Source organism: Stegostoma tigrinum, chromosome 1 (assembly GCF_030684315.1).
Source record: "Stegostoma tigrinum isolate sSteTig4 chromosome 1, sSteTig4.hap1, whole genome shotgun sequence".
Classification (NCBI taxonomy): domain Eukaryota; kingdom Metazoa; phylum Chordata; class Chondrichthyes; order Orectolobiformes; family Stegostomatidae; genus Stegostoma; species Stegostoma tigrinum.
The window spans coordinates 153273874-153301004 of record NC_081354.1 but is presented as its reverse complement, the minus strand read 5'-3'; the positions used below and the strand labels follow the sequence as shown (position 1 = coordinate 153301004).

At 39.0% G+C, this 27131-nt stretch overlaps 1 protein-coding gene across 6 annotated transcripts in view; it reads left to right on the top strand.

Annotated features, from left to right (window-relative positions):
* Positions 1–27131, top strand: part of LOC125455412 (WD repeat-containing protein 7) — a 626944-nt gene that overhangs the window by 399343 nt on the left and 200470 nt on the right. For all 6 annotated transcript variants that reach the window (XM_059649557.1, XM_048537354.2, XM_048537344.2 and 3 more), the window contains one exon: positions 16405–16591. In XM_059649557.1, the coding sequence (XP_059505540.1) occupies positions 16405–16591 (187 nt within the window). The remainder of the gene's footprint in view (positions 1–16404; positions 16592–27131) is intronic.

Sequence of the window (27131 nt, the reverse complement as noted above, 5' to 3'; positions counted from 1 at the left end):
TTATGCTAATCAAACTGTGAAATAATTTGGATCTTGGATATTACTTTTGAATCTTTAAATTTGAACAAGTCTAAGATGAAGAGAAATTGCCACAAACAGATCCAGTTTCTTTCCAAATGAAACAATTTCAAAATAAACTCATATTGGTAATATTGGCATTAATGAAAATAACAGGGCTTTGAACTTGCACCGGAAGAGATCTCAGTTTGCTGGAGGTGTCAACTAACATGCTTATCCTTTTGTTTTCCTCCCTGTAGATGAGTAGAGGCCACTGTTTAGCACTGACTGGGTGACACAGAGGGGAAGGAAAATGCATGCTAATCGATTCATTCTGTTTCCCTCTGGTGCAGTGCATTGCTAGTCTCTCCAGCACTGCAGCTAAAATGACAAAATATACTGTTAAGTTTAAACCTCTGGAGAATTTGATATATCTTCAACATTATTAAGCTTTCAGAACTTGATGATTATGACAGAGGAGCATTGCAATTACGAGGGAGGTTGTCAATGCAAATACAGCAAAACTTGTAAATTGGGATACCGAAGGGACTTGCATCAGGTGTTTCTTGTTTTGCTTGTTTTCAAATGGTAAGTGTACATATAATAAACTGGATACCCAAAAATCTTGGAATTCAATGCGGTTCCTGTACATTTTATGATTCCTGTGAGACCAACCCCCAAAAAACAGGAAATTGAGTTTCCACTTGATAACTGAAAGGGCATCTGATGGGATTTCATGTTGTAAGACTGTACCTGTAACATGCAGACTGAATTAACAATTTAATAAACACTGCTTAGAAGTCACCTTCCAAACCCACACCACTTCCATCTGGAAGGCAGCAGATACATGAGAACACTACCATCTGCAAGCCACTCACCACCCTGACTTTGGAAATATATCGCTATTCCTTCACTGTCACTGGGTCAAAATCCTGGAATTTCCTCTGTAAGAGCTTTATGGGTCTATCTACAACACATGGTCTGCAGCGGTTCAAGAAGGCATCTTACCACCACCTCCTGAAAGGCAACTAGGGATAAGCAATAAATGCTAGCCAGTCAGTGATGCCCTCGTCCCACAAATGAATAAAACAAATAGTTTTGCAGGCAACTAAATTTTTAAACTACATAGAAGAACTTCTACCTTTTTGTTTTAACACAGCCAAGAAACTTACTTCACAAGCATACTTACACTGCCCCTTAAGTAGTCATTCAGTTTTCCTGGACCAAGTTTGAAATAATTCTTCACTCCCATGAGTTTACTTCTGCTCTGTTCCTTTCCCAGCCTGGAAATCTTTTAACTCAAAAACTGCCTTTCGAAGTCAGGACGTCCTGGAGTCGAACTCCAGATCGAACCTCTCAAACTTATATCAGATTCTTGGGAAGTAGCTCTTTTCAGTTTGATTTCAAGGAAGCATCCGCACGCCTGCATGGTGAACCATGACAAATTTCCATTTTTAGCTGCTCGTTCCTAAATCCTGGCATACTGTCTGTCTGACTGTTCAGAAATATTTTGCAAACTTATCACTTCTCAAAACCTGTATCCATGCTAATGTAAATCACATGAGGCTTGTTTTGAGGTATGAATGCTGATTTGCTATTTGTTTCGACAGCAACATTCTTGAAAGTAATGAATGATTTAAAGCGTTGCTATTTGCAAATTGACATTCACAACATCTTAGAACATAGAACAGTACAGCACAGAACAGGCCCTCCAGCCCACGATGTTGTGCCGACCATTGATCCTCATGTATGCACCCTCAAATTTCTGTGACCATATGCATGTCCAGCAGTCTCTTAAATGTCCCCAATGACCTTGCTTCCACAACTGCTGCTGGCAACGCATTCCATGCTCTCACAACTCTCTGTGTAAAGAACCCGCCTCTGACATCCCCTCTATACTTTCCTCCAACCAGCTTCAAACTATGATCCCTCGTGATAGCCATTTCTGCCCTGGGAAATAGTCTCTGGCTATCAACTCTATCTATGCCTCTCATTATCTTGTATACCTCAATTAGGTCCCCTCTCCTCCTCCTTTTCTCCAATGAAAAAGTCCGAGCTCAGTCAACCTCTCTTCATAAGATAAGCCCTCCAGTCCAGGCAGCATCCTGGTAAACCTCCTCTGAACCTCTCCAAAGCATCCACATCTTTCCTATAATAGGGCGACCAGAACTGGACGCAGTATTCCAAGTGTGGTCTAACCAAAGTTTTATAGAGCTGCAACAAGATCTCACGACTCTTAAACTCAATCCCCCTGTTAATGAAAGCCAAAACACCATATGCTTTCTTGACAACCCTGTCCACTTGTGTGGCCATTTTAAGGGATCTATGTATCTGCACACCAAGATCCCTCTGTTCCTCCACACTGCCAAGAATCCTATCCTTAATCCTGTACTCAGCTTTCAAATTCGACCTTCCAAAATGCATCACCTCGCATTTATCCAGGTTGAACTCCATCTGCCACCTCTCAGCCCATCTCTGCATCCTGTCAATGTCCCGCTGCAGCCTACAACAGCCCTCTGTACTGTCAACGACACCTCCAACCTTCGTGTCGTCTGCAAACTTGCTGACCCATCCTTCAATCCCCTCATCCAAGTCATTAATAAAAATTACAAACAGTAGATTCCCAAGGACAGAGCCCTGTGGAACATCACTCACCACTGACTTCCAGGCAGAATATTTTCCTTCTACTACCACTCGCTGTCTTCTGTTGGCCAGCCAATTCTGTATCCAGACAGCTAAGTTCCCCTGTATCCCATTCCTCCTGACCTTCTGAATGAGCCTACCATGGGGAACCTTATGAAATGCCTTGCTGAAGTCCACATCCACAGCTCGACCCTCATCAACTTTTCTAGTCACATCCTGAAAGAACTCGATAAGGTTTGTGAGGCATGACCTGCCCCTCACAAAGCCGTGTTGACTGCATTTAATCAAGCCATGCTCTTCCAGATGGTCATAAATCCTATCCCTCAGAAACCTTTCTAACACCTTGCAGACGACAGACGTGAGACTTACTGGTCTGTAATTGCCAGGGATTTCCCTATTTCCTTTCTTGAAGAGAGGAATTACATTTGCCTCTCTCCAGTCCTCAGGTACGACTCCAGTGGAGAGCAAGGATGCAAAGATCTTCGCAAGTGGCGAAGCAATTGCATTTCTCGTTTCTCAAAGCAGCCGAGGACAAATCTGTTCCGGTTTCTTTGGAAACTAGCAATCTAACTGCTATAAGCACAGTTGCTGCTTCCATTTGCTGCAGCTGTGAACACTACATTCAAGCAAAGGAATCCAGACTTCTCTTCCATCTTTTATCAGCCACGTTGCTATGCACAGATCAGAGCAGTTCATATGATTCCCTTAATTTAACTTAAAAAGAAGGCATGGTCCCAAAACACAACAGTCTTATCAAACAACATACTAATAGCATGTTACTACTTCTTACCTCTTTTATCTAGAAATGTGTCTATTCCCAGAGCATTGCCAGTATGGTGTCAATTCAGTCTTATGCTGTGTTCATTGCTTTTCCAAATTCATTGCACCTTAGGCCCTTTCTCATCAAGGGAGGAATGTCCTAAATCTGAGATGTGCTCCATTAACAGTACACACAGAATGAGGTGGCTGCAGTAGGGCTCAAGTGGCTAGAAAGCCCAACCAGAGAGGGGACATAAGTGGTTTGAGGGCTTGACTTGCATGTTATGCTGGTTGCTTGTAACTTTCCTCCTCGATGGCCTCTTCCATGTTGTCCTATGCTACTGTTCTCCTCAGCTGTATTAATTTAGAAACATGTTGAAAGATCCCAGCTTTACCAGTTTAATTTAAGAGGCTTTCCTCTTGGTTTATCCAATTTATTCAGTGCCTCTCTCAGCCCATTTTGCTGTTTCTGATGCGACAGAGAATTATGATTCACATGCTCCTTACCTGTTTGCACTCTTTTTGTTCGCACTGTTATACCCGTTTTACTTCAATTTTCCAATATTTCATTTCCGAGCATTCGTTGCTGACTCCAAACTTTAGAGGTACCAGCCTCAGATGCAGAGAACCGCTCCTACTCCCCCACCCATACATTCCCATTCCAACCGACTCCTAAGACTTCCTTTGACTCACTGGTTCCCAATCTTTTCAGTGACATGCAAGATTTAAAGACACAAACAATTCCACAGCACTCCCACAGTGTTTCAGCCGAATTGATGTTTTGTCTGCAAATTGTGTCTTAACTTGGCATCTTTGAAGCATTTGCCAACTTCTCTCTATATGAGACATTAAGGTAAAGGGCAAGACACATCTACTGTCCATGAAGATCCAAAGGTCAGGTAGCTCTCATTGTACTATCTCTGATCAGTTTTCTTTCTTTTACATCTTTGGATTCTGATATCCCATCAACAACTGAATTTGCAGAGAGAAATCACCTCCTTTGACAACAACTTATCCATTTCATCTTAGATCAGGGAAATAAAATAGATTTAATTTTGCCTATTGGCCACCTGTAGAGCAATATCTCATTTTAATTTGATGCTTAATTTTGACAGGTTTTGGCTTGCAGTTTTGTTTATAGTTTATAAGACACAGGAGCAGATGTAGGTCATTCAGCCTTTCGAATTTGCTGTGCCATTCCAAGAGATGATGGCTGATTAGATAATCCTCAATTCCACTTTGTTGCCTTTTCCCTATAACCCTTGATTCCCTCACTGTTTAAAAAAAAGTTACAGTCTTGAATATATTTAATGACCCAGTCTCTACAGCCCTCTCCTGCAAAGACTTCCATGGATTCACTCCCCTCTGAAAGAAGAAATTCTTCCTCATGTCTCCCTTAAATTTTCCCCCAAAGGGAAAAAAAAATACATTCCACATCTATCCTGTCAAGTCCTCAAAAATCTTGAATATTTCAGGAAACGCACCTCGGATCCTCCTATATTCCAATGTGCACGTGCCCACCCTACTCGACCTGTCCTCAACAGGCAGGCATTCCCTACCATATTACCAACAATATTGTTTAAGGTACAACAATTTGTTTTATGGTGATTTTCATTTACTTTGTACAGAGTTTCATGGCACACTTAGACTGTTCCAGTAGCACAACCATCTCACTGTTGAGACCACCTTTTATCACATTGCAGGGACCCAACCACAGCTCCTCTCAGAGGAACCTCTCCCATCGATCACTCCACACCATTGATTTCAGAGATCCCCAAAGCTGAGACCACAACTCTTCAAGAAGCACTCCTGGTTCTTGACTCTCAACTTTCTTCCCAATTGCATTGTGTATGACAGTGACTCTCCGAAGTAGTGACAATTTTATGTCGAAGGTTGGTGGGAGGATAGAATTTGCCCTGCAGAAGAAAGTTTCAACTCGAGATTGCTGCATAAATAGTTCAGAGGCAGTGTTTTGAAGACCCAAATCCAGTTTCAACAGAATGTCAGAGATAGTAGGAACTGCAAATGCTGGAGAATCTGAGATAACAAGATGTAGAGCTGGATGAACACAGCAGACCAAGCAGCATCAGAGGAGCAGGAAGGCTGACGTTTCAGGCCTAGACCTTTCTTCAGAAATTTCTGAAGGAGGGTCTAGGCCTGAAATGCCAGCCTTCCTGCTCTTCTGGTGCTGCTTGGCCTGCTGTGTTCATCCACCTCTACACCTTGTTATCTCAAGAGAATTTCAGTCATTTTGGTACATTCCCTGATATTTGTGGAATGTGTATTTCTTATCCAACATCTATATTAGCAGAGATATACTTTTATTCCTGAGATAGAGCCATGCAAGCACTCGCTCCCAGGGATAGAGGAGCTTTTCTGCTCCTATGAATTTACATATTGAAGTCTCCATTAAAAGCCATTTTGTTTTCACCTGTTATCACCTCACAAGTATCTGTTTATCTGATATTTTCAGCCTTCAGATTAGATGACTATGCATAGTTCGTAATTTGTGAGAAGTTTGTATTTCTTCTAACTTATTTGGGCCCGTCAATAAGAGCAGATATTTTGCAGGTGTCTCTTTGTACAGGATTACTTTACATTTGACGAAATCTTACTAAATGTTCTCTGCAGCAGATATCCAAAACAAGAAGATGTTTGTGATTTTCTCAGTTTTATTTGAGTAAATTGTGTAAAAGTCTTGGGAAATTATTTTCATTGTTGCTTTCTCAGCCACTTTTTTAGATTGTAGAATTAAAGATGAAACTTGTATCAAATGGTCTTAGTGGTGCATTGCGTTAAGATGCTGTTTTTTTTCACTTTCCATTTTAAATGACATTTTGTTAGTACTTTGTTGATTTTGGCATTGTGGAAGCATTTTTTTTCTTATTAGCCCAGCAAAATACAGCTACCAGTTGGAATTCTACTGCCACCAGTGAAAACGGACCATGAGATGTACAAGGCAAGAAGAGTAAATTTACAGGCTTGGAAGAATTTATAACATTCTTAATTGCAGCCACTTGCAATTGCATCCTACATTTAAAATGGGTGGAACATCCCCAAGCACTTCACAGTTATGCCAACTATATTGCAATAGGGTTGAGAACAGATTAGACTGGAAAAGGAAAGCAGATTTTGTGCCCTAAGGGATATTATTGAAACAGTTGGAGTTTTCCTGCTTCTGGGTCACTTTTATTGATGCCACATTTTCATTTCCAAAAGTTTTAAGATAAGTGCAAATTCTGAAACGTCTTGCTGTGATTTGAACTCATTTGTGATTTTAGTCCACATCCATGGACGACAACTCCGGTAAAATAACCATTTTGTTAATATACTCGAAGGAAGAGTTCGGACAAAATTGTGTTTGTTATCTTTGCTTTATCTCTACATCATGATCTTGTGCTTTTTACGTTTCTGTACTTTCGATAAAGCTAATCACGTACAACACCTCAAATTAGATTACCTAGTAGTAAAATAAAATTATAGATGTTCTGCTTGGCTTTCTTCTGTGGCACTGTATAACTTCAGAATTTTGACTGGGCTTCTATACAAACTTTGTTATGTTTCCTGTGTTCGCCCAGGTGAGAGATGAATTTGCTATGTGGGTAATTACTGTCAGCAGCTGCAAAAGATTACGTACAGTTAACAGTCCAGAAACAAGTCATTTACCTCAATTGGTCCATGTCAGTGTTTATGTTTTGCACACACTTATACGTTTAATTCTATCAGCACATCTTTCCCTCTATCACTGCATGTTCACCACAATAGCCTTGATATATGCTGACTAAAGGAATTCGATTACTTCTTGGTAAATTTGCAGTGATTAAATCTTAATTATTAATCCATCAATGAACATATTTCTGTGTTGAGAAATGTACATGATTGCAGAGTGCTTGGCAGTCACTATTCATCAGAATCTCTGCTGTAAGCAAGGAAGAATGGAAAGCCATGGTTTCAAGAATTGTTTCAAACTGTGCTTGACTCTCAAAATTTATTATCTGAATTTGTGTGACAGTTTTCTGTGCCCTGTTTCTTATGTTTTGCAACTAGTAACTACATTGGAATGGGCAAAGTTAAGTTTCTTTTATTATTTGGGCTGTTTTTGAAATGTCTTTTGAATTATCTTTTGAATTCATTTCAGTATATATTATTGTATGCAAAGTTTAATTTCTAGTTATTCACAAATAACCAAAAAATCTTTGTTTTGGACTGAGGACAAAAAATGGGAAATGATACTTCTTTAAACCAAGGAAACTGTGTGAGAAACTTTAAAAACAAGTTACTGGAACATATAATAAAATGTGAGACTGGATGAACACAGCAGGCCAAGCAGCATCTCAGGAGCACAAAAGCTGACGTTTCGGGCCTAGACCCTTCATCAGAGAGGGGGATGGGGAGAGGGTTCTGGAATAAATAGGGAGAGAGGGGGAGGCGGACCGAAGATGGAGAGTAAAGAAGATAGGTGGAGAGAGTGTAGGTGGGGAGGTAGGGAGGGGATAGGTCAGTCCAGGGAAGACGGACAGGTCAAGGAGGTGGGATGAGGTTAGTAGGTAGCTGGGGGTGTGACTTGGGGTGGGAGGAAGGGATGGGTGAGAGGAAGAACCGGTTAGGGAGGCAGAGACAGGTTGGACTGGTTTTGGGATGCAGTGGGTGGGGGGGAAGAGCTGGGCTGGTTGTGTGGTGCAGTGGGGGGAGGGGACGAACTGGGCTGGTTTAGGGATGCAGTAGGGGAAGGGGAGATTTTGAAACTGGTGAAGTCCACATTGATACCATATGGCTGCAGGGTTCCCAGGCGGAATATGAGTTGCTGTTCCTGCAACCTTCGGGTGGCATCATTGTGGCACTGCAGGAGGCCCATGATGGACATGTCATCTAGAGAATGGGAGGGGGAGTGGAAATGGTTTGCGACTGGGAGGTGCAGTTGTTTGTTGCGAACTGAGCAGAGGTGTTCTGCAAAGCGGTCTCCAAGCCTCCGCTTGGTTTCCCCATTGTAGAGGAAGCCACACCGGGTACAGTGGATGCAGTATACCACATTGGCAGATGTGCAGGTGAACCTCTGCTTAATGTGGAATGTCATCTTGGGGCCTGGGATGGGGGTGAGGGAGGAGGTGTGGGGACAAATGTAGCATTTCCTGCGGTTGCAGGGGAAGGTGCCGGGTGTGGTGGGGTTGGAGGGCAGTGTGGAGCGAACAAGGGAGTCACGGAGAGAGTGGTCTCTCCGGAAAGCTGACAGGGGAGGGGATGGAAAAATGTCTTGGGTGGTGGGGTCGGATTGTAAATGGCGGAAGTGTCGGAGGATAATGCGTTGTATCCGGAGGTTGGTAGGGTGGTGTGTGAGAACGAGGGGGATCCTCTTGGGGCGGTTGTGGCGGGGGCGGGGTGTGAGGGATGTGTTGCGGGAAATACGGGAGACGCGGTCAAGGGCGTTCTCGATCACTGTGGGGGGAAAGTTGCGGTCCTTAAAGAACTTGGACATCTGGGATGTGCGGGAGTGGAATGTCTTATCGTGGGAGCAGATGCGGCGGAGGCGGAGGAATTGGGAATAGGGGATGGAATTTTTGCAGGAGGGTGGGTGGGAGGAGGTGTATTCTAGGTAGCTGTGGGAGTCGGTGGACTTGAAATGGACATCAGTTACAAGCTGGTTGCCTGAGATGGAGACTGAGAGGTCTAGGAAGGTGAGGGATGTGCTGGAGATGGCCCAGGTGAACTGAAGGTTGGGGTGGAAGGTGTTGGTGAAGTGGATGAAGTGTTCGAGCTCCTCTGGGGAGCAAGAGGCGGCGCCGATACAGTCATCAATGTACCGGAGGAAGAGGTGGGGTTTGGGGCCTGTGTAGGTACGGAAGAGGGACTGTTCCACGTAACCTACAAAGAGGCAGGCATAGCTGGGGCCCATGCGGGTGCCCATGGCCACCCCCTTACTGGAACATATAATGAGTTGTATCTACAACTGTTGGCTTATTCCAACAGTGAGGTAACATTCCAGACTGAATGGCACCACCACATGTTGTCAGGGCAGTTCTGTTTGATAACAGTCCTTTGATTGGTCTTTCAATTGGGACCAGTTGTTATGGGTTCAGTAAGGGTAACATCTACCTGATTGGTTCCTATGCATGTAGCTACAGTCTGAGATGCGGACAATGCAGCAGAAACATTTATTGGCGCGAAGAGAAAAGACCTATCTCTCCCTGTCTCTCTTCTGTATAGAGAAGTAGAACAGAATCCCTAGTAGGTAGCTACTCTCCTTCACCTTTCTCTCAGTTGTTCTGCCTACAAGTTCTCTAAGGAAATGAAAAGAAGGAAAACATGATTACCTTTAAAGACATGGAAAGGCAAATCCTGAATTGGTGAATGAAATACTAAAAATTGGTATATCCACAACTTCAAGTCATTAGCAAAGAATCGGAATTAGTCAAAAGAAAACAACTCATCAATGACTGTGATCCAGACTGCTTATAGGAATCTGCATCTCTGACTTGTCCTGACTCTGTGCGTGTGTGTCTATGTAAATGAGTTTTGAGTGTTTTTTTGTCCACTGTGTGATATGGGCATCGCTGGCTAGGCCAGAATTTATAGCCTGTCCCTTGTTCCACTTGAAAAAGTGGTGGTGAGCTGCAAGGTTAAGAATTTAAATTATTAAGTTATAGATTGAACTTGTTTATTTTTGCCATTGGTTAAAAGAAAAAGCTTACTTACAGTTGTTAATTTCTTGAAAATGAAAAAAAAACCTGCTGAGGATATTCTTTTACAAACTCTAAGAATGCTGGAGAATTTCAACAGGCCTGGCGGCGTCTGTAGATTGAATTCGAGATACCAGACTCGAACTCTTTCTCTCTCTACGGATGCTGCCAGACCTGCTGAGATTCACCAACGTACTCTGTTTGTTTCAGGTTTCCAGCATCTGCAGTATTTTGCTTTTATTATAGTGCACATTCTTTTCGCCCAAATTAAACAGTTATGCAAAGTTGACTAAGACAGCAATTTAACCAATTTTTGTGACAACTCTGAACTAGTGGGACTTAATTTTCAGCACTTTTCTCCCAATGAATCGTGGTAAAATGCAAGGTAATATTTAGAGTTTTTTTTTTAATTTTGCGTACTAAATCCATTTGATGCCCATTTTATTAGTTTTTATTTTAAAAATAGTGCAGTTATTTAAAAGATACAGGCACTGGGGAAATTCACAGTGAATCTGAAATACTTAGCATTCGCTGATCTCGGTTATTTCTCCAACATTAGTGACAGTGTCCATTCACTTCCATCAGAAAATTTCTGGTCACACTTAACACAATCTAAAGCATTATTTAACAGAGAAACGATATTATTTAAGAGTAATATTTTGATTCAATGATTTTGCATTTCAAAGGAAATCCATGCAAACTTTTTACACACCTGGATGAAGAAGGGATAAACTATTACTTACCATTGAAACAAACAGCTGATGATGTGAAGAAAAGAATTAAATGTTTAGGCAGAATTCTTAAGTAACCAATTATGTGGCATGTTTTCTACATTATTACATTGCCACGGCAGAAAAGAAATATTTTGACATTTGATTTTGACCCAACGTTGCCGCACATAAATCAGTCGCTAGATATTTTTGTAAGCTACATTTCTAGCTATACAACTGCTTTTTGTAAACTGAATTCTCAAGTGATCAAATAAGGTCTCACTGAAGAAGCTTGACCGTTAGGTTTGAAATTATGGTGCATTTTTCCTGACGATAACTTTGCAATGTTAATATTTAAACACATTTACTTTGTAAAATAAATCTAGATAACCCTGTGTTTCTGGCTTCCATTCTAATATTGAAACCTGAGCTACTAATGCCAATCTATATTTTCAATGCCGCACCGTCTTCTTACTTTGTTTTTGGTTTTTATTTAATTAGCCTGTTTGTCTAGTTCAAGATGAATATCTGGTGCTGCACAAATGTTCTTTCTCTGTAGGAAAAGCAAATTGCTTTGTCTGGTTGCTTCCTATCAAAACTGACATTCCTGGATTTTGTATTTGTGCTTTGGATGCCAATGGCATAAGAAAGATATTAACTTGTTTTTTTAAAAGTGGCACTGTTATACAAGATATTATTGAAAAATCAATTTTAAAAATTAAGCCATTACGTTTTCATCTCTTTATCTGGCAAAAATCGTGGTTAGTTGTGGTCCTTTCCTCACTTATTAATATGTGACCAGATAATTATCCAGCACAGATTGATGCTGTGAGCATAGGCTATAATTCACCCTATCCTTATCTGTAAGCAATAGCCAAAAGGTTTCCGATAAATGCCAGCATAAGCTGCTGTGATGCTCTCTTGAGACCCTTACCCTCAATGCACTTTGCTGACCACTGCCGAAAGCTACCTACACTCACAAGGGTCCATAGCTTATAACCCAAAGGTACTCTTCCTTTCTATATGGATGTCTGATAATGAGTGAATAGTACCCTGTACCTGGTTTTACTGATAGCAAACAGTACTTGGAGCTAATTACTTTATGTTGTGCTCTGAAATCTTTCCAGTTTGTTTTGACATAAGAAGTCATGCTCAAATGCCATAAGCCTGATTTTTTTCTGTCATTTGAGCTACAAACTTCCTCAGGCTTGATGTCTTGCTAAAGTTAATATTTTATGTTAACTTTATTTAAACATATGAATTAAGATAATTATTTGACGTCTTTCCACAAATACTCTACCTTTGTAAAATTTATGCAATAAATTTATACAAGCTGTAAATACAGATGATGATGTGGAGTAGTGCACAAATTAATTTTGTCAAAATGCATAGTTTTCCATCTCCTACAAGATGTATACATTAACAAAAAGGACTAAAATTATCTAACCTTTATCATCCTAATTTCCTTTGTTTTGTCAAAGGTTGCTTCTTAAATATTTTAGCGAAACTTATTTACATCATCAGGTAGAGTCCAAAAGTATTTATCTGAAATTTTTCTCAAAGTTATTACCAATAAATTGCACTTTCTCAGATGTTTTATATATGAAAATACAGAAGACAGTTATTAAAGAATTTTAAAAATTACAAATAAGCAAAAATGGCAGATAAGACCATCTGGATGTTGATCCTGTGCTATATAGTTGAGTTACAAAATAAGTGCCGTATCCCCAGTGCTACCATTCTCCAGCATCCAGGGCATCTGTGAAAAGTGAAAGCAACAGAGCAAAAATGTGGACAAGTTCAAAGGGAAAATAAATTGTGGCAAATTCCTTTTTGATCACCAAAAAGGCAATAGAAAATAAGCTCAAAGAGGCTTATGACAATAGCTCACCTTCCTGCTTAACCAATGATATTAACTCTGGAAATCGTTCCCTTCTTTTTTGAGTAGTTTCCATACCTGTGTTTCTTCTTTTCAAAAAGAGCTATCATTTTTTACATAACCTATCCACACAGGCATAGTCTGTCTTTTCAATATTTAAAGTGCCACAATCACATTTCCCCAAAGTGAGATTAAAGTGATTCAGCTCTCTAAGCTTATCATGATAACTGGGGACTTTTAAATATTAATGGATTTTCACTGAATAGTTTTTGGAGCTTGTATATTTGCTACCATCTGACAGGTCTAAAAATGAACAAGGCTTAACCAGCATCTTGTATGAAGACAAGAGAGTGCTTTATTGTTTTATATTGGGTGATGCCAGCAGTACAATCCATTTCTTAATTAGTCTGCACACTACTGTTTAGCATGAATCACAAACCTTCAGTTCCTGATGCACTATAGCTTTTAAGTAGTTTCATCCAGTTTGCTCAGAGCACTACATGCTGTATGCATTCTTCGTGTTAACGCTTCTATGTGTAGAATATTATACCTATTATATTAATTGCCGTATGCCAAGTACAAGTCCACTACCCCAACAATTTTAGATATGTTATAAAAACAGAAAGTGCTGGAGCAACTCAGAGGTTCTGGCACCATCTTTAGAGGGAAAAAGAGTTAGTATTTTGAGTCCAGTGACCTTTGTTAGAAGTGGGCCAGTTTCTGTGTTCTCTCCACAGATGCTGTCGGACTTGCTGATATTCTCCAGCACTTCCTGTTTTGTTTCACACTACCAGCATCCACAGTTCTTCACTTATATTTCTTTTAGATCTGATGTTTGGTATGTTTCTCATGTCAGGTTCATTTTCGGTGACCCTCACGGACTTGATGCAATAACAAGACACTGACCTGTTTAGAAAAACACAAATCCTTTTACCAAGCAAGTACAAGCTGCAGAGAATCTCTGTACTTAACCCGCACAGAGTGCAGAGTCTCGCAAGTAATTCTCCCCAAGCAGCAGACAGTCCCCGCTTTTTATACGTTACTAAGTACATAATACATAAAACAATTTCACATCTCACAATGACATGATACATGAAACAATTATTACAACAAACAAAGACAGGATACCAAACAATTATTACATCAAGAACATAAAAGACCAGGATATAGTATCGATTGTTCGTGAAGTGGCTGCTAATGGCAGGAGGCGATTTCAAGTTGTTATCAGGACAGATTGTGATTTCAAGTTGCCGGTGTGTCTGGCTAGAACAAAGTCAGTGCCCTGGCCCCTTTGTCAGCGACAGAAGTTACATGCTTCAGAAATCTCACACCTTTACAAATGTTCCTCACTTAACCTTACTTGAGACAGTTTAATTCTAATTTTATTCAATCAGGAAGCTTAAGACAGTGTCTGCATACCGATGTGTGGGAAGATAAAGAGTTACAAAGTCTTACACTGAATTTCTAACTGGGCAGGAAGCTTTAGGGCAGTGCCTGCATACCTATGTGTAGGCAGAAAAAAGACATTAATTTATAGAAGTATAGAAATCAATGGGATGTTATCCCAATAACATCTCACTCATACCAGATCCAGTGTACCAATTCATCCAGCCTCACATTTTATTATCTTGGAGTCTCCAGCATGTGCAGTTCCCATTATCTCTGATACAGCTTTTGTGCTCCTGAGATGCTGCTTGGCCTGCTGTGTTCATCCAGCCTCCCATTTTATTATCTTGGAGTCTCCAGCATCTGCAGTTCCCATTATCTCTCTCTCTCTACCAATTACTGTACTGGTTACCATCAACTTCACCTTGGTTCAGAGGATTAATGTAGATCATTAACATCACTGACAGTGGTAGGGAATACAGCAATTATTTACCATTAATCTGACAATCAGTGCTGAGTTTGGCTTCTTCTAGAACTACTCATCTTTAGATCACATTGTTGCCTTGGTCTCAATGCAAGTAACATTGATGGGCTCCAGAAATGCCCCTTACATCTAGGCAATATATGTAACAAATTGTGCCATCATCGAACCTCAGTAAAACCCTATTCAAAGAATGAGCAAGATTGGTTGTCACATTTCCACAACTGAAAGCCAAGGATCACACTTTTAGTAGGAGCAAAAAAAGACTCGTGTCTAATTTTCCTGTTTCCTGCGCATTGGTGATGCTCAACTCTCTAGCTTTTCAATCGGTTTTCTTCTGTTCTAAATCCATGGATCACAGACGAAATAAAACTGCTATGAGAAAAGGGATGACAAGCAGAAGTGATCATGGGAACTGCAGATGCTGGAGAATCCAAGATAATTAAATGTGAGGCTGGATGAACACAGCAGGCCCAGCGGCATCTCAGGAGCACAAAAGCTGATGTTTCGGGCCTAGACCCTTCATCAGAGACCCTTCGTCAGGTCTCTGATGAAGGGTCTAGGCCCAAAACGTCAGCTTTTGTGCTCCTGAGATGCTGTTGACAAGCAGAAGGTTAGGTTTTTAGATGATACAAAGATAGGTAGGGGGCAGGTAGCATTGAGGAGGAGGGGGAGGCTGCAGAAGGGTTTGGACAGGTTGGGAGAGTGGGCAAATAATAGTAGATGGAGTACTATGTGGGAAAGTGTAAAATTATGCACTTTGGTAGGAAGAATGCATTGCATGGTCTATTTGGTAAATGGGGAGAAAATTCAGAAGTCTGCAGTGCAAAAAGACTTGGGAGTTCTAGTCCAGGATATTCTCAAGGTAAACTTGCAGGTTGAGTCAGTAGTTAGAAAGGCAAATGCAACTTTGGCATTTATTTTGAGAGGACTTGGATATAAAAGCAGGGATGTACTTCTGGGGCTCCATAATGCCCTGGTGAGGCCAAATTTGGAGTATTGTGCACAGTTTTAGGCCCCATTTCTCAGAACAGGTGTATTGGCCTTGGAGCGTGTTCAGAGGAGGTTCACAAGAATGGCCCCAGAAATGAAAATGTTAACACATCAGGAACATTTGAGGACTCCAGGTCTATGCTTGATGGAGTTTAGAAGGATGACGAGGATTTAGTTGAAACTTACAGAATACTGAATGGCCTGGACAGAGTGGATGTTGGGGAAGATGTTTCCATTGGTAGGAGAGACTAGGACCCGAGGACACAGTCTTAGAGTAAGGGGAAGACCTTTTATACCACAGATAAGGAGAAACTTTTTCAGCTGGAGAGAGGTGAATTTATGGAATTCACTGCTGTAGAAGACTGTGGAGGCCTGGTCATTGAGTATATTTAAGACGGCGATGGATAGATTCTTGATTGTCAAGGGGATCAAGAGTTATGGGAAGAAAATGGGAGAATGAGGTTTAGAAACTTATCAGCCATGATTGAATGGTGGAGCAGACATGATGGGCTGATGGCTTAATTTCTGCTATGTCTTTTGGTCTTGTGGACTCAAGGGCATATCATACCTAATAGATGTTTATATTTTTGCAACAAATGCTTGAGTGGCATAACTATCTCTAATAAAAGAAAGAAAAGATCAATACATTGCATGCACACAAATTTCTTGCCCATTTTGGCTGTATAGTGCTGAGTCAATTTGTCAGATATCTGTAACAGTCCACTTGGAAGAATTCTGGCTTTACAGCATTTTGCCCATTTGTACATTGCCAATTTTTGGAATATATCTATATCTGTAAATCATTAATACTAAGTATTTTACAACTTTTAGCAGTAATAATTTTCCACTTTTGTTTTATTTTTCACCTATTTTCATTGCCAGGCAAGGCTCTGACATTCCTCCTGCTGCAGCCTTCTAGCCCTAAGCTTCCAGCACATAGTACCATCCGCAGAACTGCCATTGATTTGATTGGGCGTGGTTTTACTGTGTGGGAACCCTACATGGACGTGTCGGCTGTGCTGATGGGACTTCTGGAACTCTGTGCTGATGCTGAGAAACTCCTTTCAAAGTAAGTAGATAATTGAAAGAACATGAACCTGAACCAGTTTGAAAAGGATGAACTGATTGCAAAGATTTTATTCTATAATTGCTAAATCTAATTCCCCTGATATCCTGTACCACCCAGGGGGTCAGATGATTCCAATTGCAAGCTGAAAGAGGGGCAGTAAATTATTTAGGTGTCTTTTCTTTTATTGGTTACGAAGTATTAACAAGAACAAATAACTACATTTCTATAGTGCTTCTATTACAAAGCATGGGCCAAATCACTTTGCAGAGACATAATTGGATACAGGTTGACACTAAAGAAAATATAGAAAAGATTGAAATCTTGTGTAAACAGTCTTTTTTAACAGTGAAATGCACATACAAATATTTGTTGTTATAACATTCTCTGTATCTATGACCCCAGGTCCTTCCCTTCTTCCACTTTATTAAGCAACAGCAAAACCAGACACTATTCAGTGCACTTCCTTCTCTATTTATCCTCAGATATACCAATTCACATTTTTATCCTATGAATGGTGTATGCCACTAATGTACACACTTTTTAATATTTGACTTCCAGTGATCTTTTTATAATTTTTGTTATATGCCATAATTTGTGCTCTTACCTGAGATATATCACTGCCAATATCTCTCCAAATGACACAAAGTTGCATAAGACATAACAAGGTGTACAGCTAGATGAACACAGCAGGCCAAGCATCATCAGAGGAGCAGGAATGTTGATGTTTCGGGCCTAGACTCCTCTTCATTTGACATATTTGTTTCCTGACATTTAACTTCCAATCTTTCTATAGAGCTACGCTCATTCAATACCATGGACCTGACTCTCTCTGTTGAAGCTGCTGGCTTTTGAATGAGTTAACATCTTGCACTGAGTATCTTAATTTTAATAAAATGCCTCTTAAGTTGATCTTTCTTTGACATCATCTAACACGCAATTTATTCTTTAATTTTAGTTTCCTTTTGAGAGAAAGAAAGATCTTAAGATATTAGCTGTAACATCCTAGTTTAATGGTAAAATACACTGAAGTTAATTTGTCGGATTCACAATGTCAAATTCAGCCATTCCTCAATATAACTTGATGTCAACAGCATTAAAGTTTGAGATATTTTGAGCAGGAAAGTCGTAGTATTATGTTAGCATTTTTGAACTTCAGTTTTTAACATTGAAGATAATTAAGCTGATGTATGTATTTTTAAAGAAGTAATGTCAGAGTGTCATGTTGCAAATATATCAGTTAAACCATTTATGAAAAAGTATATTTTTTTTACAAATCATTACAATTACATAGTTTTAGCATCTCATTTTAAATTGACATTTTAATGTGGAATCATGAGTAATTCAGTACTGTGACTCACTATAAATAGGCTTGACCTGATGTAATTAGTGAATGATTATTTTTAGACATTGAATCTCAGATTATAAAGCAAAAACACATATGGTGATGAATGGAACCATTATTTTGACAACAGTATTTTTAAAGGGAATTATGTATTTTTATCGCTTGGAAAGCACATGCCGTGGTGTCTACCCAGGAGAATCTTCATAAACTTGCCTTTTTATCAGGAGAGTAATGTTGTGAATTTGTAAAATCTCAATATGATATTATCATACTACTGCAGAAATTGAAGTGCAAGTGCTATTCACTAGTAATCATTATCTAGTCAGGAACCTGAGGGAGGATGTGAGCTTTGAATTGCTGAGTGATTTCATCACTCAATGTGGATATACTACATAAATGATTCTGACTTGCTGTGACCCCTTCTAATATAGTTACGCTGAAAGTGTAATCTTTCAATGTTTATTAGAAAGGGGCTAATGCAAGGCAGCACATTGCGCTTACCACAGCCAGAGTTAGAGATGAGATGTGGTTGCTGGTGGGAAATTAGATTTTATCAGTAAATTTCTTTTCCTGTCTGCCCAGCAGCAAGCTGATGTCAGAAATTAATATTCCTACTTTTGTCAAAGGATAATAATTAGCCTACTGAGTTCATGATTCAAAATGAGGTATTTTAAAATAATTCTATCTCTTAATGCATTTTTTAAAAAATGTGAAGCATGTCATTTCATGCTCTGCAATAATCACCTAGTTTTGAATACATTTTTTTCTCGAAGACTGTAACTGTTGCTAAGATGTAGCAAGATGTATGCAAGATTAATGTTGCCAGCAACAAATGCTCCTAGATATTAACATTATTGAAAAGAAATAAAGAAAGAGTTGCATTTATGTAATATCTTTCATGATCACAGCCCAAAGCATTTTACAGACAATGAAGTATTTTTGAAGTGTAGTCACTGTTTTAAAGGGGGGAAAAAGCAGCAGTTATGCAGCATTGATGACTGTTGTAGCATCCATGTGTTGATGATCATGTAATCTGACTTTGCCATGTTGATTGAGGGATAAATAGGCACGGATAGGGTAAATAAGCTAGGTCCTTTCCCTGGGGAGAGGTCAAAATCTAGAGGGCGTAGGTATAAGATGAGAGAAGAAAGACTTAAAAGGGATTTAACGGGCAACTTTCTCACACAGAGGGTGATCCGTGTATGGAATGAGCTGTCAGAGGAAGTGTTGGAGGCTGCTACAATTACAACATTTAAAAGGCATCTGGATTGGTACATGGATTCGAAGGGTATAGAGGGATTCGGGCTTAAATGCTGGCAACTGGGACTAGATTTGTCTAGTGTGGAGCTGGAGGAACACAAGAGGCCAGTTAGCATCAGAGGAGTAGGAAAGCTACATTTCAGCTCGGGACCCTTCTTCAGAAAAACATTTCATGCCGAAGGGGCTGAAACATCAGCTTCCCTGCTCCTCTGATGCTGCCTGGCCTGCTGTGTCCCTCCAGCTCCACACTGTGTTATCTCAGACTCCAGCATCGGTGATTCTTACTATCTTTCTAGATTTATCTAGGATATCTGCTTGGCATGGATGAGTTGGACAAAAGGGTCTGTTTCCATGCTGTACATCTGTATGATTCCATGGCCAACGTCCCTACTCTACTCTGAAGTCATATCCTGGATTCTTTTACCCCCACCAAAGAGGGAAGAAAGCGCCTCAATTCACATCTCATCCAAGAAATGGCACATCTGTTAGTGCATTCACTGTGTTGGCACGTCAGCCTTGTATTTCGTGCTAAAAATTATTTAATTTAGAAACACCGTAATTTCGGCTGTATTTTTATTTATCATCCAACCGTACTGCTGAAATAACAGAATATGTTGTTCTTGGCTTGTTTTAAGCCAATGTTCAGAGGCTAGACAGTTCAGGCCCATGTAGTTCCCATTCATGTGATTATTTTTCCACGTACATGGGTGAAGTTAAAGTGCAAGGTTAATGTTAGTGTGGCAAAATGTCAGTGTCTTCCTCTTCTGCAAACTTTATGGTTCTATGATGAGTAAGACCCAAGAGATCAAAGCGAGTTGCAGCAAGATGTCACTTCATTTTGAAATCAGATTGCATCTTAATTTGTATTGGACATGTTCACTATTAATGTAAAAGGAAAGTTATCAATAAATTTGTAACATCGCTGCCAAACACAGGCTTTGCTCAAAAAGGATTTATTACAGGAGAGAAATATTTTTGCCCACTGACTTTTCTTTGCAACATAAAAATAGGAAATTGTAACTTTTATCTAATGATTTAATATGCCAAGCAATTATAATTCAGCCTGACTCTTTTTTTCTTAAAAAAAGAATAAAAATATTTATAATGACAAAATATTCTACTGAAAATCCAGCTATGAAACTATATTAATGATTTGGCTGAAGGGACCAAGTGTATGATATTTCAGTTTGCTGATGACACAAAGATAAGTAATAAAACAAATTGTGAAGAGAACAAAAAGAGTCTGCAATGGAATTTAGATATATTAAGCGGGTTGGAAAAATTTGGCAGTTGGAATATTGTCATAAAAAATAGTAAATGTACAAAGCACTCAAATTTACATGAGACTGCAGAAATCCGTGTCACGGTGGATTTTCCTCATCCTAAATTCTCAAATTTCCATCTATAACACAGAACATATGAAATAGGGAAATGTATAAAGTTGGAGCAGGAGAAAGCCACTGGGCTTTTTGAGCCTGCACTGCCATTCAGTATGACCATAGCTAATCATCCAACTCAATACCCTGTATGTGCTTTTGATCCCTTTTGCGCTAACAACTGTACCTAACACCTTGAAAACATTCAATGTTTTAGCCTCAGCTGCGTTCTATTGCAGAGAACTCCACAGGCTAACCACTGTGGGTAAAGAAACCTCTTCTCATCTCAACCCTAAACAGCCTACACCATACCCTAAGATTGTGTCCCCTGGTTTTGGATTCTCCGGTCATCCAGAGCATCCTTCCTGCATCTTGCCTGACTAGTTTTGTAAGAATGTTATAGGTTTTTGCAGGATTCCCCCCTCATTTTCATAAATTCATAAAGTCCTACCTGATCCACACTCTCCTCATATGTCAATCTTCCCATTCCAGGAATCAATCTGGTAAACCTTTGTTGCACTTCCTGCATTGTCAGAATATCTTTCCTCAGATAAGGAGACAAAAATGGCGCACAATTCTAGGTATGTTCGCATCAATGCCCTATGCGTTTGCAGCCAGAGATCCCTGAAGCAAATCTTACAAAATTGATCTGATTTATATAAAACAAAGTACTTCACTGGCTGGAAGAAGCTCAGTAGCATGCAGAATTGAAAAAAGTATATCGTTTGTAATTTTGACATAAATACCATGGAATAACTTATAACTTAAAAATCTAAAGTATCTCACAGGCTGGATTTTGCAATCACGTAAAAGTAGGACATGCTGCATTGCATCAGCAATACAATGTAATCACACAGGGCTCCAAAATTTGGGAAGGCATGGAAATTGGTAACCAATCTGTCATTCTGACTGGTGCCTGCTGCACTTTCTGGACACTATAAAACTGTGTGAGGATTGTAGTATAAGGATGCAAGAAAATTGCTGTCACTAGGGCAATGGATAAATGCAGTGGTAAATTCTGCTGAAGAAAGTGGTAACATTCATCTGCTTTTTTATAAACTCTGTTGGTTTGCCTTTTAGAGACACTGTTTTTAAAAAAGAGGAATACTTAGAGAACAGGCCACCTTTAACTTTGTAGACGTGACAGACTTCTCATTTAAGTAAAACCAATTTAGGCTGAGCTGTCATGCTGCAGACTCCCAGTTGGTGCAGGACAACAGCGTGGGGCTGGATGAACACAGCAGGCCAAGTAGCATCTTAGGAGCACAAACGCTGATGTTTTGGGCCTAGACCCTTCATTGGAAAAGGGGGATGGAGAGAGGGGGAGGCGGACTGAAGATGGAGAGAGGATAATACTTGGTAGGGAACCCGGGTTAAGAGCTTCCACCGCCAGAGGATGCTTCAAGGTGCCTCCGCCCAGCATCTTGCTGCCCTCCAGCGGGAGAAGCTCCACCAAACGGACCCCCACCCCAGGGAACTCCACTACAAACCTTCCTCCAGCCTGAAAAATATCCATTGACCATTACTTTCTGTTTCCTTTATTTCAACCAATTTTGTGTCCATGTTGCTATTGACCGTATCATTCCTTGACCTATAACATTCCTCACAGGTCTGTTGTATGGCACTGCATTAACACTTTCTGAAAGTCCATGTTCACCATATCAACAGCATTACTGTCATCAAGCCTTTCTGTTACCACTACAAAAGACTCCAAGTTACTTAAACTTGACTTCCACTTTAGAAATCCATGCTGACTTTTCCTAATCAACCCATCTTTTTTTCACATAACTACCAAATCAGTCGCAAATAATTGTTTCTAGAAGCTTTACACCACTGAATGGAGGAGCAGATTTGATGGACCAAATATCCTGCCTCCGTTTCAATATCTTATGGTAACAGCATTCTAAATAACAATCCACAACATTCTGTGAAAGGGGTTATTGGATGTCAATAGATCTTTGAAAGAAATACAGGCTACAAATGCAGATCTGGATCTTCTTCAATAACTAATAAATTCTTCCTTGGACCAAACCATATCTTGTTGAACTTGGATTATTTTGATTATTTTTTGATATATCGTTTACAGGCCAACAGGCCAATAACTGGGTGGAGGTGGGGATTTAAAAATTATTACACATGTAAGAAACTGTGCAGTACGAATACAAAATGTAGACGCATGTCTGCAAGCTAATGATATATCATCTTGTCAAAGGCAGCCATAGATTTTGATAGATATCGGCCATGGCTTACTAGACTTCCTAGGTTTTTGAGTATCCAAGGCTTGGAAATTATTTTTCATTTGCATTTTTTAGTTTGAGATACTTTTGATTTCGTCACAAGAAATTAATAATAACACAAATGTGTTAATCTAATCTACTTGATCCATATATGCACAAGCACTTACGACAATTTTTAGACATGGAGTGTAGCCACAGTACCACCCTTTTGGGAAAGTACCCTAAGTGAAAGAGCAATATTGTAAACAAATTCTGCTTTATTTTTCTTGCTAGTGTTGTTTAAGGCATGAAATAGTTATTGCCTGGGGCATTTCTTCTTTTAATCTAACTGGACTGCAGTCAAGAAAATTCCTTTTAATAATTAACGTAAACTGTGAATATAGATGGCAAAAAAGAGTTTGTAAGGTATGACTGCAACATGATCTAAACTGATAGGCTTATCTTGAAAATTACCTTTTTGTTGCGTATATATTTTATCATCATGTTTTTCTGTCAATTAAGTTCAGATTGTGAGCCCAAATTTTGCTTGTAATTCCCATACTTGACATAATCCTCAGCTCAGGGTGATGATTTTGCTTTGATATGTTTATAAATCAAAGCAAATGAATATTTGATTCCAGAAAGCCACCTCCGTCTTAAATTTTAAGAACCAAATGTTGCATTAATGTTGCAAATTTCTGCTTTGCCTGAAACTTTCCTTTGTAATTTAGTTTGCTGCCCTGTTCATCTGAAATGATTATTCATCAGAATATTTGATTTATTATGTGTATTATCAAAATTTGCATCAACCTTTCGTAATAGAATAATAGAATTAAATGAGTTGAGGGAAAAGATAGATTTTTTTAAAAAATTAAAAGTATAAGGAAGGAATACCTAAACATTTTGCCCAATTTTGTAACTCACCAGACCTGGTTGCAGGAATTTTTTTTTCTCTCCAACAATCTCCTGCCTCCATTTCTAACACTCAAATAGCTGCATTTTGACTTGTCAAGATAACCTGCTGTACAATATTTCAGTAGTAGTTGGTTGAGCTGCTGTAGTGTGGAAGGTCATGCTATAATTGTATGATACATTTTTCAGTCAATATTATTGGGTGAGAGAGATTATTGGACCACATATCAAAGTGAAGCTTTAAAAAAGAGGCTTCACAAATGGGTAATCAATTATTGGCATGCTAAGCAATAGATGATGGAACTATTTGATTTTGCCCGCATTCTAACTGCCTTTTAATTATATGCAAACTGTGAGCAAAGAAATTTTAACTGACAGAAAAAACAAAAAAAAATCAGGTGTTTTTTTATACCTGTTGGTGATGCTTGCTCTGTAAAATTGTCTTGTCTGTAAACCCCGTGTCTTTAAGGATGAATGTTGCAATTCTGTTTTGAAATATTGAAATGATTACTGTAAATTCCAATGAGCTTATCAGTGTCAAAGTCATAATTATGACATTAATGTAGTATAGCTACATAGAAGCCTAATATTTCCAGGTTTCCTCATTGCAAAAAGCACTGTAAACATTCAACTTTTGCATTAGATTTAGAATGAAATATAGTTGACATAGCTGTCTGTAATTAATCTTACAAACCAGCAAGGGTCTATCTGCTAATATGAATGTAATCAGATAGCATGGATATGAGTTCTATCAATTGTATACTGATGTGAATAAATATCCACTTTTACTGATGTCCTCACACTTTGAGACAAGATTGGGCATCCAGTAATATCTAATATCCATTTAGTTGTTCACACAATGATTTCTTGTTCTTTTGTATGTATGATGGAAATGCGCATTGCTACACTACAGTTTAGTCCCTGTTTCATGAAGAGGAGGTATATTTAAGTATTGCAGTCTGTTTAGCAGATCCTTACCGTGCGTCTGTACCGGTTCAAAATTTTCAAATTCATTGCTCACTCGATTTGCAATTTGCTTGAGTGGTGGAGCTCAGCATTGGATATTGTGACTTTAATTTCAAGTTCTACATTAAGGGACTAGAATATAGACTTTTTGTACTGAAAAATTCCAGATTTTATGCAACCTTGATGGAAATATGATAGATCATCTGCAACGTACCGGAAGCGCATCGTTTTTAGCCCATGTACAGTGCAACAACATGAATTTGTATTGTTCTGTAAACCACAGTCAATCTCATGTCAGCTGATAATCTGTTTTACTCATCCTACTTTGTACTTGACAGGAGTTGACAATGAAAAGCTGTGACAATCTGCTGGGCAGTTTATTGCTGTAAATTTGATTATAATATAAATTGTTTCATACTACTTCTAGTTTTTGCAGGCTGGTAACAAGAGTTGCATTGTGTAATATGAACTCTTAAGTATAATTATGTAGGTGAAGTATCCACATACATGTAAACAAACAAATCAGATGAGATTAAAGGCCACTGGAGGCTCCTTCATCTTGCTGTTTTTTCATGTTGCACCTTCATTACTCCATTTTAGCTATTCTCACACTGTCATGTTATTTCTGACATTATGTCTCCTTTTATCTCTTGTTGATATCACTTGAGCACTTTAATCCACTTCTGCACTCCCCCGAATATTTTGCAGATCATATTATTTCATCTTTTTTGTATTCCTGTATCTCTTTCACGGTCTTTTTCTGGAAGTCTGTTTAGCCATAATATCTTTAAGACTTTATACACGCTGACTGATTTCTGTCTCTTTGCGTCAAAGACCAAGTATTCCTAATTTTTTTCCTCTACTTATTTTCAGAATAAGAATGCATTTACACTGCAACTGCAATGTTATTCTCAAGTACTTAAGTTCACCAAAAAGTTGCAGTAAAAGGATAAACCTGGAGCTTAAGTCTGAAACCTGAGTGAATTGGAATAATACCGTGCAAAATCATAACTTCTGTTTTTATGACATAAATTTAGCATTGATGTCAATAAATGCCAAAACTAAACTTGTAGATCAGATGTAACCTAAGATGTTGGCTTCACACTTTTAAGTTAATTCATAAAACTCTATCAACATTGTCAATGCTCAGTAAATCATATTGGATGTAATTTGTCTTTTTTTTATGATTTTTAGCACTGTGAAACAGATTGGCATGGCAACAAGTGTCAAATGATCAAGTTCATTCAAAATTGAGCTTTAGATTCTGCACAAAGTGAATTAGCATAGGACAGTAAAGCTCTGAGAGCCCAGTGCAATAAAGGGCTATCTGCTGTATTTGATCAATGAAGAGCTGTAAACTGTGCATGTTGTTTGAGTTACCACATTACATCATTGTTCCACTTGTGCTTTAATTTTATAATTCATACTTGAAATATTTAAGATAACTGAAATGGTTCCAGAGCTTGTGTTGCACGTACACAGTCTTCTATAAATGTTATATTGCAAAAAACTGCTGTGAGTTTCCACAGTTGGTATATTTTAAAAAGACCACTTAATCCAACAAAAGGCGGAATTTTTTAACCCTTAAAGCATGAGTCAAAGCCTATGATAGAATTAGTGAGCTCACATTATGCTACTAAGTAAAGTTGCTGATTGTCTTTTATTGTACGGTTTGTTGCCATGCCCTGGTTTTGGGTCGTTACAAACTAATCAAGGAGAAGGCAAAGTCAGAAGTTGTCTTCAAGCTTAGACTGCAAAATAACATTACTTGTTATACATTAATACTAAATACTGTTGTACATGGTAACTATAGATAAATGAGACTCTGACTTATGATTGCAATAGGTCAGGTCTAATCAATTTTCTTTGTGTATTTGTGTTCATATGCCCTTGGCCAGTCTGCCTGAGAGAGCATTGCACTGTCGTCTAGTCTGGTCTTGTATTCTTTTGGAGTTCTTTAGTTCCATCCACTCTGTGATATTAATACTCAGTAATGTACAATTCCATGATATCATTGGAAGATTGCTCTGGGTCTCAATGGCCTTACATAACAGATTCAAAAATTACAAAGTGCATCCCCATCCCCTCCCGCAAAGAAGAAAGCCATATGTGTTGTTTTACCGTAAAAGAGATGGTGTAAGTTATGAAAGCTGTAATTTGTCCTTTTTTTCCTGATTTTTCTGACCAATCAGAACATGTTTTTCTTAAAATAATGCAGTTTACTGTAGCATATTTCACGGATTGTTTCACTCATTTCAATATTTGCTGTTGTCACAAATCTCAATTTAAATTAATGTACAATCAAACCACTGATATGGCAGTATCTACCCGCAGGCAATCTTTGAAATCAACCCTTCCAAAATTTGAGAGTTCCAAATAAAGTGGATGTCTGTCTCGTGGCTACTTGCCATGATGGAAAGCCCTCTACACGTTTTGCTACTTTGGGAATGGAGCTACAGGTGACTCTT